The following is an 18261-nucleotide window of genomic DNA, read 5'->3' as shown; positions in this document are numbered from 1 at the left end:
GTTCATAGAAAGGATTATAAAATATTGTTGCAGCCCAAAATACTCAGACCCAAGAGCATGTTCCTAGCCTACTAAGCAAAAGGTATGTTCTCTAAAACAAGACTTTTACATTGAAATTTTCTAAACAGAATTGCAGTTTCTGGCTGGGAATAAAATGTTTATTTTGGAGTTGCTTTGCCAACAATGATGATTTCTTTTATTTGAGTGGTTCTTAATTGCTTAGATTTCCATTCTCTGTTTAGTTACTGTAAATTTGCAAAAAGTAGGACAGGTGGGTAGGTGTTTAAGGAGCTACTGACTTTTACGTACTTGTTCAGACCCCTGAAGAGTGGCCCTAAACAATCAAGGGACCTACGAGATCCTGGTTGTAAGCAAAAATTTATGGAATGTAGGTTAGATGATTGGCTTCAGGACTGAAAAAAGTAACACACATAAACATTGAAACTTACTTCTAATTTCTTTAACTCCATCAAACCATATTTAAGAATTTTATGAATAAGAGGATTTATGAAGATTGATATAATGGGTTGAGAATGGGCTAAGAATAAATATCCTTGATATTTGTTGTAGGTTATTCAACCAAAGCTGTGAGACTTGGAGCAAAACACTTAACATCTCTGGGCCTCAGTTTCCTTGTATCTAATGTTAAGAGACAATCCTTGCCCTCATATCTAGATAGAAGATTTTATAATTCTAAGACTACTTAATCAATACAAAACATGAATGACCACAGGGCATGAGAGTGTGGTAATATTTGACTCCATATGGTAATTCCTCTCAACAACTGACTCCCCGGCAAAGCTTCTCATACAGAACAAGGTGTACAATAAGTATTTGTTGAAATGAAATTAAATTTTTCCTTTAAGATATCTTCCTTTCCTTTTAAAGTTGTTAATATTAATTGTTTTACTTTGGATATTTGATTTGCATTTTGCATTCAGAGAAAAAAACCAAAGATATTGATACATACAGGAAAATAAATTATGGTCCTTCACCTCAACCTCCTTCTGTCCCTCCCCATTCCCACCCTTTAAAGGTGAAAAGGTGATAGCTTTGAATCTATTCTTCCATACTTTCTCACACAGCAAATATATCCACACATAGGTAAGTTTTCTCTCTCTCTTTTAATATTTTTTCTGGAAAAATTTTATTTTATACCCATTGTTAATCTGTAACTTGCTTTTCACACTCAACTAGAGATCAGGGACACACCCTATCATGTTTTGTGTTGCATAATATTCCTTTCATGGCTGAAAACAGACTATTCAGTTATCCTACTGACTCGACTTTACTGTTAAAAACCATATTTGAAAATGTATGTATACATACGACTGTACTTTTTTTTTTTTTTTTTTTTTTTTTAATTTTTTGGCTGCGCTGCATGGCATGTGGCATCTTAGCTCCCTGACCAGGGATCGAACCTATGTCCCCTACGTTGGAAGTGTGGAGTCTTAACCCCTGGACTGCCAGGGAAGTCCCTGTACTTATTTATTATTGTACAGGTTAGCAAGAATTGCTATACCAAAATATATGTTTAATTTTAATCATTATTGATGGATTACTTTCTGAAAAGTTTGAAGTAATTCACTTGATCACAAACAATGAAAGAAAATGTCCATGATTTGTGTCCCCACAAATTCTTGAAATTACTGCTCCTTTTAGAAATCAGATTTGTGGTTACCAGAGGCAGTGGTGGGTGAAGGTGGTCAAAGGTGAAAACTTTCAGTTATAAGATAAATAAGTACTAGGGTTGTGATGTACAACACGATTAATACAATTAACACCGCTGACATTACATACGAAAATTGTTAAGAAAGTATTGGGTTGGCCAAAACGTTTGTCCAGAATTTTCCATAAGATGTTACAGAAAAACTCGAACAAACGTTTTGGCCAACCCAATAAATCCTAAGAGTGCTATCACAAGGAAAGAATTTTTTCTTTTATTTTGTATCTATAGGAGATGATGGATGCTTAATAAACTTATTGTGGTCATCATTTCATGATGTACGCAAGTCAAATGATTATGCTGGACCCCTTAAACGTATGCAGTGCTTTGGGTCAACTCTATCTGAATAAAACTAGAAGAAAAAAAAAGAAATTACGAATCCTTTTGGTCTTGCCAGTATTTATTATTTCTTTAATTAATTTGTAGTCCCTTGACTTTTTTAAGATATAAATATTTTCAAACATTATTAACTCTTTGTATATCCTCTATCACGTTATTTATCCATATTTTATACTTTGTTTTCTATTGAGTTGTCTTTTTATCATGTTATTAGAAGTTATCCTCTATCACGTTATTTATCCATATTTTATACTTTGTTTTCTATTGAGTTGTCTTTTTATCATGTTATTAGAAGTTCTTTGTTTATTATGGGGAAATAATTTATTTTTATTTTTTATTTTAATTTTTTTTTTAAATTTTTTATTTATTTATTTATTTTTAATTTATGGCTGTGTTGGGTCTTCATTTCTGTGCGAGGGCCTTCTCCAGTTGCGGCAAGCGGGGGCCACTCCTCATCGCTGTGCACGGGCCTCTCACTATCGCGGCCTCTCTTGTTGCGGAGCACAGGCTCCAGACGCGCAGGCTCAGCAATTGTGGCTCACAGGCCCAGCTGCTTTGCGGCATGTGGGATCTTCCCAGACCAGGGCTCGAACCCGTGTCCCCTGCATTAGCAGGCAGACTCTCAACCACTGCGCCACCAGGGAAGCCCAGGGAAATAATTTATTTTTCTAATGTCTTATAGATGTATTTTCCCAATCTATCTTCTGAAGTTTAACTTTTTTTTTGAGGAGTCTTATATCTTGCAAAAACCAAATTGTTTTCTAGCTAAATATAACTATCTATTCTTTTAAGGCTGCAGGGTTTGCCTGCGAAATGGGGATAATAATAGCCTTTATCTGAGAGGGTTGTAGTAAGGATTCAATGAGAGCAATTCCTGGAACTTAATATGAACTCAGTGAATATTAGTTGTCATTATTATTTTATTTCCTTCCATATTCTGTAATATCCTATATGGGAAAAGAATCTGAAAAAGATTGTATATATGTATATGCATAACTGAATCACTTTGCTGTACACCTGAAACTAACACAACATTGTAAATCAACTATACTCCAATATAAAGTAAAAATTAAATTTAAAAAAGAATTTATAATTTTTTAATGGTTTGATTTAAGCAGATATCAAAGACCAGCCCATCTTCAAAAACAGGTGAGGGGGTTTCCCTGGTGGCGCAGTGGTTGAGAGTCTGCCTGCCAATGCAGGGGACACAGGTTCGAGCCCTGGTCTGGGAAGATCCCACATGCCGCGGAGTGACTAGGCCCGTGAGCCACAACTACTGAGCCTGTGTGTCTGAAGCCTGTGCTCCACAACAAGAGAGGCCGCAATAGTGAGAGGCCCGCGCACCGCAATGAAGAGTGGCCCCCGCTCGCCGCAACTAGAGAAAGCCCTCTCACGGAAACGAAGACCCAACACAGCCAAAAATAAATGAAAAAAAAAAAAAAAACCAGGTGAGAATGATGATTAAGACTTAATTCTTTTTACTTTGGTTTATTATCAACCTGTAAATGAGCAACGCTAAGAGTACACACCATAGCAAAGCTGTGCGTGGACACCATCTGGGGGACAGGATTATTGTTCCTTGTGGCACACACACCAAGGCTGGTGGTTTTGGCGATCTGAGCCAAGAGAGGACTCTTCTACCTGAAAAGCTGAGAGCTGCAGGCCTGCTCTTTCATTCTGCTTTAGCCGTGGGAAGGTGGGCCTGCGAATGGGGCTGTCAGAGTTCAGAGGCTCATGTTATCACCAAAAAGCAATTTTTTTTTTTGCTGCGTCACAGTTATTCAACTTAGTTATTCTATGTTTTATTTTTATTAGTCCTCAATCGTACTCAAGACTCCAGTGGAATAAATTTATAAATTGACTTTTTCCTAATCTGGTTTCATGTTGAATATTTGTTAGAAATGGCTACTGAATCTTACAAGTCTTTTTTCTTCATCTATTGATAAAAAAAAATTGGGCTTTCTCTTTTAATCAGTTGATTTAAGCAGTATGTTGATAGATTTCCTGATGTTGAACAAAACTTACATTTTTAGAATCAGACCAGATTTGTCCTGGTATACCATTCTTTTAATATACTCCTGAGTTCAATTTGCTAATATTTTATTTAGAAGCTTTGGCTCTATAGTCACAATATGAAATTAGTCTATAGTTTTACTGAACTATCTTTTTCAGGTTTTGGTATATTTTTTTACCAACTTTATACAATGAAATGAATTTTCTTAAAGTGATTAAATATCACATCAAAGTGCATGGCTTTCACACAACCGCTTTGGCAATATATATTCTTTTCCTTGTAATCAAATAAGATATTAAGAATATAATTTTGATATGCAACTTTCCCTTTTCCTTTTTTTAAAAATTTATTTTATTGAGGTATAGTTGATTTACGATATTAAACCAACTATAACTTCTGCTGTACAACAAAGTGATTCAGTTATACATATATATATGTGTTATTTTTCATATTCTTTCCCATTATGGTTTATTACAGGATATTGAATATACTTCCCTGTGCTATACAGTAGGACCTTGTTGTTTATGCAACTTTCCCTTCCTAATGCTCATGTCTATGCCAAGTTATCTCTTTATACTTACTAAGATGCTACTTTGGGTTATTTTCTAGTTGGCCTAAGTATGTGAAGTTTCCTTGCTTTCTCTATTAGATGCAAGCTCTTACAGGTAGAGTGGTGGTGAAAAGACCACATGGTACAAAATGGGAAGAACTAGGGTGAAATACCAGTCCATTTCCTTTATTATCTCCCAACCTATCAGCTGGTACTGTTTATTCCTGATTTGTTTCTTCCCTCAAGTCTTTTTCATTTCTGGGCATTTTATATATCTATTTATGTTGTTTTGACTAAAATGTACACTCCATGAAGGTGGGGATTTTGATTTGGTCACTACTGTATCCTCAGTGCCTAAAAGAGGCACTCATAAAGATTTATAGGTGCTCAATAAAGGTTAGTAGAACAGAAATTATTATTATTGTGTCAATAATATTACTGACAATTTTCTTCATCCTAATATTTGCAATGACTCTATGAAATAAATGTTGAATAAATTTCTTAACCAATGCATTCATGACCATCTTTCTGTTGTTCCTCATATTTTATCCATTTGCAATTTTAACTTTTAAATCTTATATTTCATAAAGAGAAATCACTGTATTGCTGTCACATTGCCTCTGTTTACCAGATAAGCATATCATAAGGACATTGACTTTGGCAGTCTGAAGATCTTTTTGAACCTAATGTAAGCCCAAAATTCTGAAGCATAAATATGTTGTTTTAATATTATTTAAACACATATAATCCAATACTAGATTCAGCTGAATATTCCTGGTGACTCTCTTCACTGATAACTTCTGATTTTCTAGTTATAAAGTGAGAATTAATAAAAGGTTTGAAGTTTTAAAAACTATCACTAATGTCCAATGTCTGTATATTCCAAGCACCTTCTTAGAGACTTTTAGATTCCTGACCTGGTGAGTGCCTGTGAGATTCTGCTCCCAAGCCAAGCTAATCTAAACTTTACTTTAGCAGGTTGACAAGCCATGTACATTGTCTTATTCCTGGATGAGGTTACAAAATCCAAAGAGGAAGGAAAAAAAAAAAGAATGAAAGAAAAAGGCAATTTGTTTTGAATACTTTTGATCACTGTTTATAGATGCTGAATCACATAGAATTGGGCACTGAGCCATTATTTTTCTGAAAATATTTATCATTTTCCAGATCTGCCTAGTTATTAAACTTTTGTTAGAAAGAATCCAGAAAAAAGTCCATTATCTAGCTTTGCCTTTGTGAAGGGACTGTGTTTGTCACATCATATTGATTGGTACTGCTACTGAAGTTTTGCAAAATTCCCTTAGGACTGAAAATAAAAGTCATTTCTGGAATGACGAATAACTCTAGGTTTGTCTGGGGTTTTCCTTTGGTTTGTTTTGCTTTTCCTTTGAATGAAGAACAATTCTTAAGATTGCCCAATTCATATAATAAACATCGTACATCATGTCCTTCAAATTAATTTCCTTTTAGTGTTTTATCAACAGAATTCTATACATTTGTGGTATTTCTATCAAGAAGGCATGTTGCTTTGACCAATCTCATGTTGAAACTAAGACAGACTTATAAAAATCGATTTTAGTTTCTAGGTTCAATTAAATTTCTTCAAGAATTTACACTATTTAGCATCACCCAGTGTTTGCTTTTGGTGGGAGCGAGAGAACACACAACAGAGATTCAAGTAATAATTTCAGCAGATGAACTTTGCTGTTATGCAAATGTCCTTTGTTTTGTGCTCTGGTGAGCAAGCTGCTGCACCAATGCTTTTGGCAGTAGTACAAGATTGAATCCATGGAAGCATGTGTGTATTTACACAAAAGAGGCTTCTAAGCTACAAAACTCCCTCCTGTTTGGTTACACTAATTTCCCTTGAATGAAGTTTGTATGCAAGCCAAAACAATGGTAGTTATCCTGTGCTCTAGGGTTCATTCCCAGTAGAGTGAAGTGAATAATTGAACAGTTCCTAGATAGCCCCGTAATCGGCTATTTTTATTTCTTTCCCCATCATCTTGATCCTTTGATCATTAAAAAAAAATCAGAATATCGGTAATTGGAACTTTTGTTAATACACTAATCCCTTCCCCCACATTTCCCCACCTCCTCTCATTTTCTGATCTATTTAGATCTGACGTGGTGGTTAAGCTAAGCATCCCACGGTGGCATTCAAAGGATTTCAGGTGTGTGAGGCAAATGCAAGCATCTCAACAATATAATTAAGGGGTTACAGGGAGAAATGAAAAACTGACATCAAATTCAAGATAGTTTGGGCCAAAGGCCAAAAACCCGGTTTCTCCAGTGAATGCCTAAAACAACACATGTGTGCGTTTTGTCAGTAGATGGCTCTGTTCAACACAGAGTCAATCCAGGGTAAATTCCTATGTCTGCAGTGGAGACAGACACGCCGTATCTTACCTTGGCTGTGTCGGGTCCTAGCACATCCACCACGGGGGGCTGCACCCCAGCAGGTCGTGAGGGTCTCGTGGTCACTTCTGCCCAAGCGCTGCTGTTTGCCCCTCCTCCAAGAGTGCTCATCAGGACCCGATACTCATATTTTGTCCACGGGCTAAGAGCAGAAGTCTTGTCGATAAACCTCATGGGATGACCTCTCGGGAGAGTCACCAGGGTAGTAGCTTCTTCCTTCCCTTCGACTCTTCTCTCGATTGTGAAGTTCTCCACCAAGCCGTTGGGATGGGTGGGGGGTTGCCAAGATATAATCACGGACGTTGGGGTATCGGAGAACAGCTCGGGTCTCGGGATACCTTCTGGTGCATCTGGGAGTGTCCAAACAGTCTGGGACTCTGGTGACAGGGAACACCCTTTTGAAGTACAAGCTTCTACTTGAAATGTGTAGGCTGTATATGGGCGCAAATGGACCACTGTGCCATTAGTGACATTTCCGGAAGTTTTTAAGTAGAGACGGCCATGTTGATGAATGTTATAATGGGTAATGATCCCATTGCACTTTAAAGGATGCTGCCAGGTGACCAACATCATTCTTGACTTCACATCCCGAAGAATCGGAGGGTCTATAGGTCCAGGTTCTACAAAGTAGAAAAAAAAGTAAGACACGATACCTCTTAGAAACTCCCCACATCCCCTCAAAACAAAACTAAAATGAGTGACAACTCTCCTACCAGAGTATGAAATTGGACACTTGGTAAAGGCCAATAAGTAAGTGGCTAAGTGTCTCTTACACATTTACTCTTAAATGTGTGAGAAGTATGTACTTGTTGAACATTATCAAATTCAATTGTCATTTTTGTCTCTAAGATAGCTTTATTAAAATCATTTCTTTTTGTTAAAGCTAAGGATTCAAAATATCACAAGGACCTGAAATAAAGACCTTAGGAGAGAAGGATACAAGAGGGCGGTTGTAACCAAAGTTGTAGCTTCCGCCCCATTTTTCTAGAACCCCAGTAACTCATTATAATCAATAACACTGTCTTAACAAACCTGCATATTTTACAGCCCAGTAAAATCCTTCAGCATCTCTCATTATATATTCCATATTATCCCCGGGTCTGTTTATCATTCTAATCCATGTTTTGCAATTTATCTACTCCCTGTTAATATTATAGGTGATTTTTTTTACTGTGACTGTGACAGAAGCTGCCGATTTAGCTCTTTCACCTACTGATAAATAAACAATGCACAGATCTGACCTTTAGGTTAACAGGTTTAATGCTTGCTCCACTCAGCACTCTAACTGATTCAATTATCATAAAGGTTCAGGAGGCTCCATGAATACTGAAAAAGGCCCGCCATATGCCTGCCTAGGTGTTGTGGAACAGCAAATATCCTGCAGCCCTCCAGAGAAATTCCTTAATTGTAAATAATTTCACCATGCGACACACTCAAGTCACCTTGAATGCAAACCCCTCAGCCTGCGGAGGCAAAGTGTTATTTAAGCTTTACTGGGCTGCGTTAAATTCTGCAATTTGAAGGGCTGTTAAGTTTTTCAATTGAAATTTCATTTAAAATGCAGGTGCTTTTTATTATATTGAGGCTTTACTGCTCTCTGGGTACAAGAAAGAACATGGTGCAATAACACAAATCTGGCTCAATCACTGATCAGTAACAGCTGTAATTCCAGAACATTTAGCATTCTTATAAACCACGGCCTGAAATCTATAAATTGGTACAACAGATCAAGAAAAATCCTATATTCCCCTTTTCTGCCCACAGCAATTTGGACATTTATGCGATTTTTCTGTGAACATTAGATTTTATGGAAAAATCTTTAAAAAAGATATACTTGGATTCAGTAATTGTTTAAAACAGCATTGATTATGTGTGTGTGTGTGTGTGTGTGTGTGATTCAGTGTTATACCCAAGGTTTAAATTTTAAACGCAACTACTGCTTCCAAGAGCCAGTGACTACAATAATAGCTGACGATAGGAGCATATTTTCACACGACATGATCCACATATTTGTCACCAACTGGACTGATGGTAGAATCATAATTACTTTTTGAGAGGAAAGCTGTTACAGTACACGAACCCTGAAATCAAGCCATTTTTGACAATTTGGCAATGCATCCTATTTGAAGAGAAAAATACTTAAAAGTACAGTGATCTCGATATGGATCACATTTTTCATTTTAGTCTGTTGTTAGCTTTCATTTTAAAGCTTTCGTCAAACCACTGTGACATTTCTTACTTTTGCTCTCCGGTACACAGTAGCGGTAGCAATTATTATATCAAAATAGGGATGCGGATTCTTTCTTATTTATACTTGTCATCTAGATTTGGCTCTTTCCTGAAGAAAAGCAAGCACAAGTCTTGTAAGATATCAATGTTGTCTTGTAAAACGAAATCCTCTGAGATTGGGGTCCATAAAATCAATGGTGGAGAATCAAGCCTTTCAAGTCTAACCCTAACTCACCCTTCCCCGCTGAAAAAAGAATAATATATGCTTACAAATCAGAATATTTCCTATTAGGGTTTTCACCCGGGTCTTCCATAATTATTCCTCATCTGTGCATTATCTCAAACTATGAGCTTCTTCAGGGAAAAGTAACAACAATGATGCAGTTTGTTCTCTGTTTTGATGGGGATAAGCCTTTTATTTCTCCTGCCTACGATAATAGTCTTATCAAGGAAACATCCAGGATAATGAACTGGCACTTCAAGCCTCCACAGAACACAGCCTTTCCTTAAAGATGATCTCTTATCTTGGGAAAGAAGAGATGTTTAATTTCAATTGCATGATCTTTTCCCCCCCTTAAAAGCCAGAATACATTTTGTTAGCTTCCGGCTCTAGCTGAGTAGGCCCCCAGCGCTTGCTGCAGGAAGGGTCCTTAAAGCACACGACTCAGGAGAGGATGATGCCGAGTGAAGCTTAATTAGCTGCTTTGGCTAAGGAAGTGTTAAAACCTGACTCTTGGCACGCTTTCAATTTAGTGCTTTAAAATGATAAGCCGAATCGTCTAATTCTATATACAAATCAACCGGCATGCTACTGCATGGCTGAAAGGGTCACCACAATTATGTAAAACATGAGTAATAACTATAATTGGGGTAGTTTGCTAATACAATAAAAAGCTCTGAACATGAGAAAAGTTATGCCCACAGCAGTAGCTATCACTTCTAAAGTAAGAATTCATGGATGAAATGACATGAAAAAGATGGTTATAAAATTTTAATGGAATGATAAAAGGCAAAAGTCAGCCTCTCAGCTGAATTCTTAAAATCCCTATATATCACAATCAGCTCCTTAACTGTAAAATCAATGCGGAGTATAACATGTTGTCAATGCGGCTGTCACTGGAGGGGAGACCGGCAAGTGTGACAGCCACACAGCTCAGCTGGCTAGTGACGAAAATACAACTGTACAGCCCTCTCTGTGGGTGTAATTGTTTAGAGAACTCCCCTCCTGGAGCGGGGAATCGGGAGCATCCTTTCTGTTCAGATCACTGATTCATATTTCAAGCTGTTTCATTACAGCATTAATAACAGAAAGTAGTTTCATCTTGGCAAATGAAATTATCTTTTATGGGAAACGATTTCGCTCATCAGCTTCAAAAATTCAGCCCCAGCTTAAAAGAGAGTAATGAGATTGTTCACGGAGGGGTCTGCTTATTTATTTTTATACTCAGGGGGTGTATATTGGGAAGGATGGGTGCGTAGGCGTGTGTGTGTGTGTGTGTGTGTATGTGTGTGAATAAACGGTTTGAATGACTCACATCTGTAGTGTGTATATAACTTTTTTCAGTGGTTTTCTTGGGTCTTCTACAACTTGTTTGCTACTAGAGTTACCGAAGATCGCTCAGTTTTCCTGGTATGTTATTACTGCCTTGAAGCAACTTTTTGCCATTCTAATTAAAAACTCACTCTGTTCAAAAGCTCTTTTTCAGTAATATTAACTCCATAAATGGATATCCTCTAAATCTGCCAATGAATTAAAAATCAAGGTGGCAAATATATGGATATATAATTATACAGAGCAGTATATACCCTCTGCTAATTGTTCCTCTAGCCTCTTGATATTCACTACTGAAATGTTAGCAGAAGAGTGGGAATGATGGATTCTATCCCCTCTTTAATCATGAGTTTTTTTTAAAATCAATTTATTATTTATACCCCAACTACTTCCCCAAAAGATTTTTTGACAGCTCATAATAAAAGACTTAAGTAATAGGACAAATAAAATAATGATAAAGAATAATTAATCTCGTGATGATGAAGAGGGTACAATAGTTGTATCCCAAAACAAATATTAAGAACATGCACCATAGTTTGGCACAAATATGAACATTCAGCTTCTTGACAACTGATGAAATAGGAAAAGACCTGTGTAACATAGGCATCATTGATTAATAAAAGAAACATCTGAAGACTAGAAGGTTGTTGAAATTGAAAGGATATGATTTATAGTCTGCAAGTAGGTGAACCGATACTGGGGAACTATTTTCTCTCTTTCTCCTGAGACCAGGATGGCAGAGGAAGGCTAGGAAGAGTGTTCTGACTCCCAGAATTGGGACTTGTTGTATGGTGAATGGCTATGGATTCTTCCTTGAAAGTTTGGAAGAGAAGATGAAATGTGTTGATGTGAGAATTCATGATGGCAGAAAAAAGTCCTAAAAGAACTAGAGGTTCCAAATTTGGAAGGGCAGTGGGCTTTCTGTTCCCAAAAGAGATTCAAGAGCTCAAGAGGGAAATTGAGGTCAGGTGGATAGAATTTTTCATTAATCGATCCGTCCTTTCAAAGGATTTTCTATTGGTCACTCTCAGCTTCTGATCTTAGGATATAAAAATAAAAATGTAAAGGTAATAAATATTTGTTTTTATAAATTCTGGGAATGCAAGGATTTGAGGGGTGGAATCTATGCAACAGGAAACAAAGTATGTAGGAACATACATACAGGGCCACTTCGCTCTCAAAATCAACAGTTTACATTATTTACTTTGCATCATGGATCTTCCATTGTGGGTAAAGTAGAGACCGACATCACTGCTTGAAAGGATAAGCATTCAGAAGTTAGTATTTAAAGCAATTAGGACATGTATTTGGAATAGAAAAGCAAAATCATCATGTAGCACTACTGAAACTTACAGTTCACATTTCTTCATTCAATAAAATAAAATCTACTGTTACAAATCTGTGCCACCCTCATTTACAAATGTTTCTGTTTTTCTCTCACATAGAACACTCTTAAGATCCAGGTTGACATTCAATTCTAAAGCACACTAATGAAAAGATCTCTACCACGCAATATTAGCTCTAAAATTTAAATACTCTTAAGGACACAAATATACTTACTGAATGATTGGAAAATCCTGCTCTAGAAGTATCTTGATCAACTGATCAAATTTCATACCACAATTTTACTTCCCCTCTCTGTCACAAGGACTCGATGTTTTACTCATTACAGGTTGTGAGAATAAGAAGAAAACGTGTTTTCCTTCTGGAATTCTATTTCTATATATCTGTCCCCCTTCATTTTGAAATAGCACATGGTTTTGGGCTAGCAGAGGTCTCTCTAATTAGAACATTCACTATCCTAGTCAGGACAGCTAATGTTGAATCACAGGGACAGCCAGCAGGCTCCTCTGACCAAGGCAAAGAATGAGGACTGCCTTTGGGATTTCCTTCTCTTACATCTGCCTCTCATCCTCACCCTCCTTAGCTCATACTCAGAGGCTGGAACCACGGGCAGAACATCCTGCAAGCCGCCCTGCCTGCCTCATGTGTCAGTGGACGCCTCCTACAGCAATTGCTTTTCCCGCCTTTTTCTGAACCAGTGATGAGGAAGTAAATTTGAAATCTGATATTGATGTGAACTCCAAATAGAAATCATTCCCTATTTCCTCTCCTGGTGTTCTCATCCAGGAAGGCTTTCCTGACACCCCATGTTGAGGGACATGCTCTCCTATGGGCGTGCTCTCAGCTCTGAATACTCTATGGTTTTACTCTATGTCTTTCTTGCCACCAGACAGTGGATGCCTCAAGTAAAGAAAACTGTCCTATTCATCCTTGTAACTTTCATGTCTCTTTCAGTCTCTCCTACATGGCAGGTACCCAGTTAAGGTTTGCTTGGTTGTGTTTTCATGGATTTGCTTACATGAAACTCTTTTTCATCAGTACATTAACAATTTTGGGTACTTGCTCTATATGAGACCCTCCACCAGGCACCGGAACTACAAAGATAAATGAGATGGAACCCTGGGTCCTGAGAAGTTACAATTCAGAAGGAGATATTGATGGTACACAAGTAAACACAAACCAAAATTCTAAGGTAGATATGAGGAGGGAAGGCTTCACAGAGGACGTGACATATGAGCTGGGGCTTGATGGATGACTAGAATGTTGTCAGACAACAAACGAGGCAGAAATGTGTTCTGATACGGATTTCAATGAACATTGCAAGATCTTTCTCTTTTACTGCAGAAGAACAACTGTTACTTTCTAAACTGCTATGAGAATCTTAAAGATGAATGAAAGGGGAAAACTGCTCAAAACTGCCAATGTGAAAAGTAAAACAGGACCCAGATACTATGATAATTTCCCTCATTACTTCATCCTTTGTTCACAGTGCAATTTTAAGTATGGAAAAAATAACAGTAAAACCTAATACTATGAGTGAATACAATATGTTAATAGTACTGAAAATCTCACTGTGTAAGTAATAAGATACATCTTTCTATCTTTTAGCAGACTCCAGTCTGTTAGCAAAATAATGAACACATGAAAAAATTGTCTAAGTAAATCTACAGAATAAACTGTTCAAATCCCACAAATTTTATTTAATAATGCCTCTTAGATTAATGGTTAGAAATACAAATGTGGAGTTTTTAACTACAAATTTAGTGAAATGATTCAACTTTTAGTCTTTGAAAAGTATTGGACAACTAAATGGTCATCTCTAGAAGAAATCTGGATTTTCTGTTTTGTTTTGTTTTGGGGGTAGAGAAGTGATTTTTAGAAAAGAATCTCATTTTCATTAGGTTGATCTAATTGTGTATACATATATGTTTGTTGTTAAAATGACTCAAATAAAGAGATATTCCATATTTCAGTCTTGTTAGCTAAGAAACCTTGGGAGAAATCTGAATTGCATTAGTCTAGGGAATCTACATTTTTCAAGAAAAGTGGGTTATCTCATATTTTACATAGGGCAGGATTTTAGTAGGCAAAAGAGCACATGCACATTTAAGCTGAAGTTGAAGGAGACTTTCCCTTCCAGCCAACTACCATTTTCACATGCCTATACTGCACGGAAAACAATTGTAAGCACACAAAAGAGAGGGACAAACAATAAAATCAGAAGAGATGGTTATTTCTGGTTAAAAGATATCAAAAAATTTCAGCTGATAGGTAAGTGTCTTCATATTATTAATCCCATGCTCCCAAGTCTATCACAATCTTAATGCATTTTTGTAGGTTGCAGAGATTCCAGGATGTCTGGAATGCTTGGACTGCCAGCAGCTTGTTCAAAACAACAACAACAAAATCATGTGTTGTTTGTATTTATCTGGTTGCAAATAGCCGAACACTACACTGACCAAGTTGGCTGGAAAAAAAACATCTTTTATTAACACAAGTTTAACTGGATTTAAAATATTCATAGGAAATGTGCATTATTATTATTTGGCATCAGCACGCTAGAATTTTAAAACTGCATGGAACTGGATATTGGTGGCCCACTGATGTAAATGACAAATTATTTGAAAAAAAAATCGATTAAAATTCCTCACAGCCTTTTTCTCCGTCTATGAGAAACTCTCTTTGTACCCAAGCATTTGTTTCTCTGGCTCTAGGTACCTTCCTGCCTAGGTTTCTCTTTCTGCTCTCAGCTGGGTCACAGGCTTGAAGAAAATCATGCTCTCGCGGTATCATATGAAAAATATTGCTATTGGTGACCCTTTATTTTTTTTGCACCAGAATGTTTCGAGGCTTTGGCTGATGCGGAAAGGTGCCTATCGATGGCATGAAATTTAAATGTGGGCATGAGGTGACTGCTCTGTTTCATTCTGTAAGGTGATATGTCGAATCTCTACATTGGAAATTGCACTTCGCCAATTGGGAGGTGGTGGTTAGGATCAAGTATGAAGTGTGATTCTGGCGTGGAGCTGTCAGCATGGGTGGTTTTATAAGCAAGGCTTTGAAGCCTTGACAGAAAAACTGCTTGTGCCCAGTGCCAATCACTCAGTCTTTGTCAACTCAATTGCACATCCATTCAGAGATGGCATCCATCTCCACTGACACCCAAAATATATAGGACACTGTTATCATGTCTCAGGGGCGAGCATGCACTGGTAACTTAACCTGGAGGGGCAAACAGCCAGCCTTTGGCCCTCTGCTGATGTGTGTGACATCACACGTGAAGCAGAGGAAGAAGAAGTCATCTGTCTTGGGAAAAGGATTTCAATGAAAATGAAGACTGGGTTAATACCTGCTACACAATCAAGTGTTACTAATTCTTAATGAAGGAAGATGAAGGGTTAACACTATTGCCTTTGAACCCAGGCCCTAAAAAATCACAAAGACAGCAGTGTCTCCATGCATGAAAATTCTAACCACACTGAGTCTGTACGACTTGTTTTATGGTAAGATGAGGCAGGAGAGAAATCTGCTCAACAGAGGATGCTGTCCTAATTGGTACTTTACAATGTTTGGGAATTTATTTATGTAGGAGATCCTGACCCCTATTCAATAAAGATCACCACGGAGGAAATCCAAGTGTTGCCCCCTCTCTATGGGAATAGAAATTGTGGTGCCAAAAAAAGGAGACATTTTCTCTCCTCTTCCAATGTGGCATTCTGTGGAGCCATCACCTCTGCAGTGGGTGAATCATTATCTTTAGTTAACCTCTACTGAGTGTCAAGCAAGTATGCTCTATCTAAGGAGATTAGAAATTTATCTTCAGTTGTTTTTTTAAAAAAATGTTTCTTCAAAAATCTATTTTGGGTGGGAGCTCTCTGGTTCACACATCTGTATACAGTTGGTGTTCATGTTGTCAGAGTCTCCAGAATAAATGTAACGTTCCTTCTAAAAGGGGTGTAGGCGCGTTGAATGGTGCATGAATACTTTCTGGGCTTTGCGTGTTGTTTATTGCACTCTGCTGATAATTTACTAAATGGTACCCTTGAGATGAAAGAACTGGATATGTCCTTGTAAAGTACCAAACTTGCTCCCTGGGAGTAATTACAAATTGGGAGAAATGGGTGAACTATTATACATTATTGTTCATATTTTTTTTTTAAATGTAAGCATTAAGGAAGGTACATAGGCCTGATTCTATCTCAGTTGATATCTTGTTCTCACCAAAATAATATAATTAAGGATATTGTAGACATAAAAGAATCAATTTCATATACAATTGATATTGTTTCAAATACCGTGCCTTTTGAGATTAATATCCAGCCTTTTGAAAGTCACTTGGGTCCTCATTGAATATAGAGCCAGAATGGCAATTGGCCAACAGGGCAACATCTTCTAAGAAGCCTCTGATTAAAAGACTTGACAAGATTAACCCTAAAAACCTCATTGTTCAAAGATACAGTGTCCTCCTTCGCTCTGTGTAGCTTGATTTAATTTCTAACTTTTCTAAAATATTATATTTCCATATATATACTTTTAAAGAAGTAATTTGTATAAAACTCAATATGATAGCCATGTATTTATTTTCTCTATATAACCGAGTAAAAAACATATATATGCAAACAAACTCTTCCATGAAAAACTAGAAAATTCTCTGTACTGTTTGAGTAAGACAATCCCAATGTACTCTTTGTAATACACGCAGAATGACTGTTATCAGATTATACTCCTCTATTCTGGAGGCTGTCTTTCAGGTATGAGTAAAAGTATAATGGAATCTGTTTCCAGAAAAAAAGTATAATGACCTCTAAGTAACTTCATGAAGTAAGGTCCATATTCCATGTTCTTCTGCAGAGAACACTTGTAATATTCGGTCATAAAGTAGAAAAGGAAAACCTCTCTCCTTCAGAACACCTAGATGTACCCTGAAGGACTGAGTGGGTCCATATCATAATTTTTTGTGAATTACATATTCCTGTTTGTAGGCCTAACCCTCCAACCCTCCAAGCCCCCATTTTTCTTCTTTCTGGAAACTTTGACCATTCTTGTCCTGGAAAAGATTATTGTCCCTCAACATCAAGAAAATAGAGGAGGCTTATTTCTTTGTTTTGGAAAAATTGAAGACTTTAAGACTTCCTAATACAGAGAATAACTGGCTGTGTGTTTTTCAGACCACTTACTGTCCTCTGCAGTGATGAACAGAATCCAAGAACTATGTGCACTGCCAAATCCATTGGAGGCCACCAACCGAAATTCATACTCTGTGTACGGTTGGAGATCTCTCACTTCATAGCTTAACGATGCAGAAGGATTGGAAAATAACCTATATGGGAAAGAAATTCTAAAATTAAGAAGCTTTAGACATTCAAAGGAATAAAGAACAAGTACAGTCTTATAGTAAAGAATTTTCAGGGCATGTCAACATACCTCTCAGTGCTGCAATTTTCTGTCATCGCGTGATACCTCTTTTAAAATAAGCAGTCCTTTGGCTAAGGGTTTGTATTATTGCATTTATATGAGATGTAAATTCTAGTAGTAGCATGGAGTGAATTCTAGTCTAGTATTGAGACTGATTGCCACATGGAATTTGTAGAATAAGTATTATAATTTTGTAGCCATAGTCAGACAGCAGATTTTGTGGGGTTCAGGTGTGTGCCTGCTCTTGGCAATACATATGCTCATGAAAAGTTAAGGGTGAAGGAATCTTACTTGAAGCCTCTATAAATGAAAAATTTGCAAAGCAAATAATGATCTCCTAGGGTGTTGCTTTTTGTTTGTTTGTTTGAACTCTGAAAAGGAGGCTTTTATTTGTTGCCAATGAGAACTGACCTATTGTTAAAAATTTAAGATACAGTGAATTTATGGCTATGTTGTAAAACCCAGGTGACAGTTAGAAGGACGGACGAAGTAGAATGCTTACTCTAGAAACCAGTGGGTGGAGTTGCCGGGCCTCATCTGGAGTTGGTATCTGGGAGAGCCGGGGGCGTTGTTCCGAGCTGGTGTAGACCAGACAACCTGAAGACTGGTTGGAGTGGCAGATGAAAGCCTCGGAGGCAGCACGCCATCTGGAGCTGTCGAAAAACACAGATGAA

The 18261-nt window shown here is 37.3% G+C and overlaps 1 protein-coding gene across 1 annotated transcript in view; it reads right to left on the bottom strand.

The window, feature by feature from the left end:
• The window catches only part of USH2A (usherin), an 800956-nt gene that overhangs the window by 281081 nt on the left and 501614 nt on the right, over positions 1 to 18261 (bottom strand). The window contains exons 38-40 of the mRNA XM_057531465.1: positions 18090 to 18240; positions 17350 to 17492; positions 7039 to 7667 (exon numbers count right to left, since the gene is read on the bottom strand). Of these exons, the coding sequence (XP_057387448.1) occupies positions 7039 to 7667; positions 17350 to 17492; positions 18090 to 18240 (923 nt within the window). The remainder of the gene's footprint in view (positions 1 to 7038; positions 7668 to 17349; positions 17493 to 18089; positions 18241 to 18261) is intronic.

This window comes from Balaenoptera acutorostrata, chromosome 1 (assembly GCF_949987535.1).
Source record: "Balaenoptera acutorostrata chromosome 1, mBalAcu1.1, whole genome shotgun sequence".
NCBI classification, from domain to species: Eukaryota; Metazoa; Chordata; class Mammalia; order Artiodactyla; family Balaenopteridae; genus Balaenoptera; species Balaenoptera acutorostrata.
Note: the sequence above shows the minus strand (reverse complement) of the source record. Positions and strands in the feature narration are given on the sequence as shown.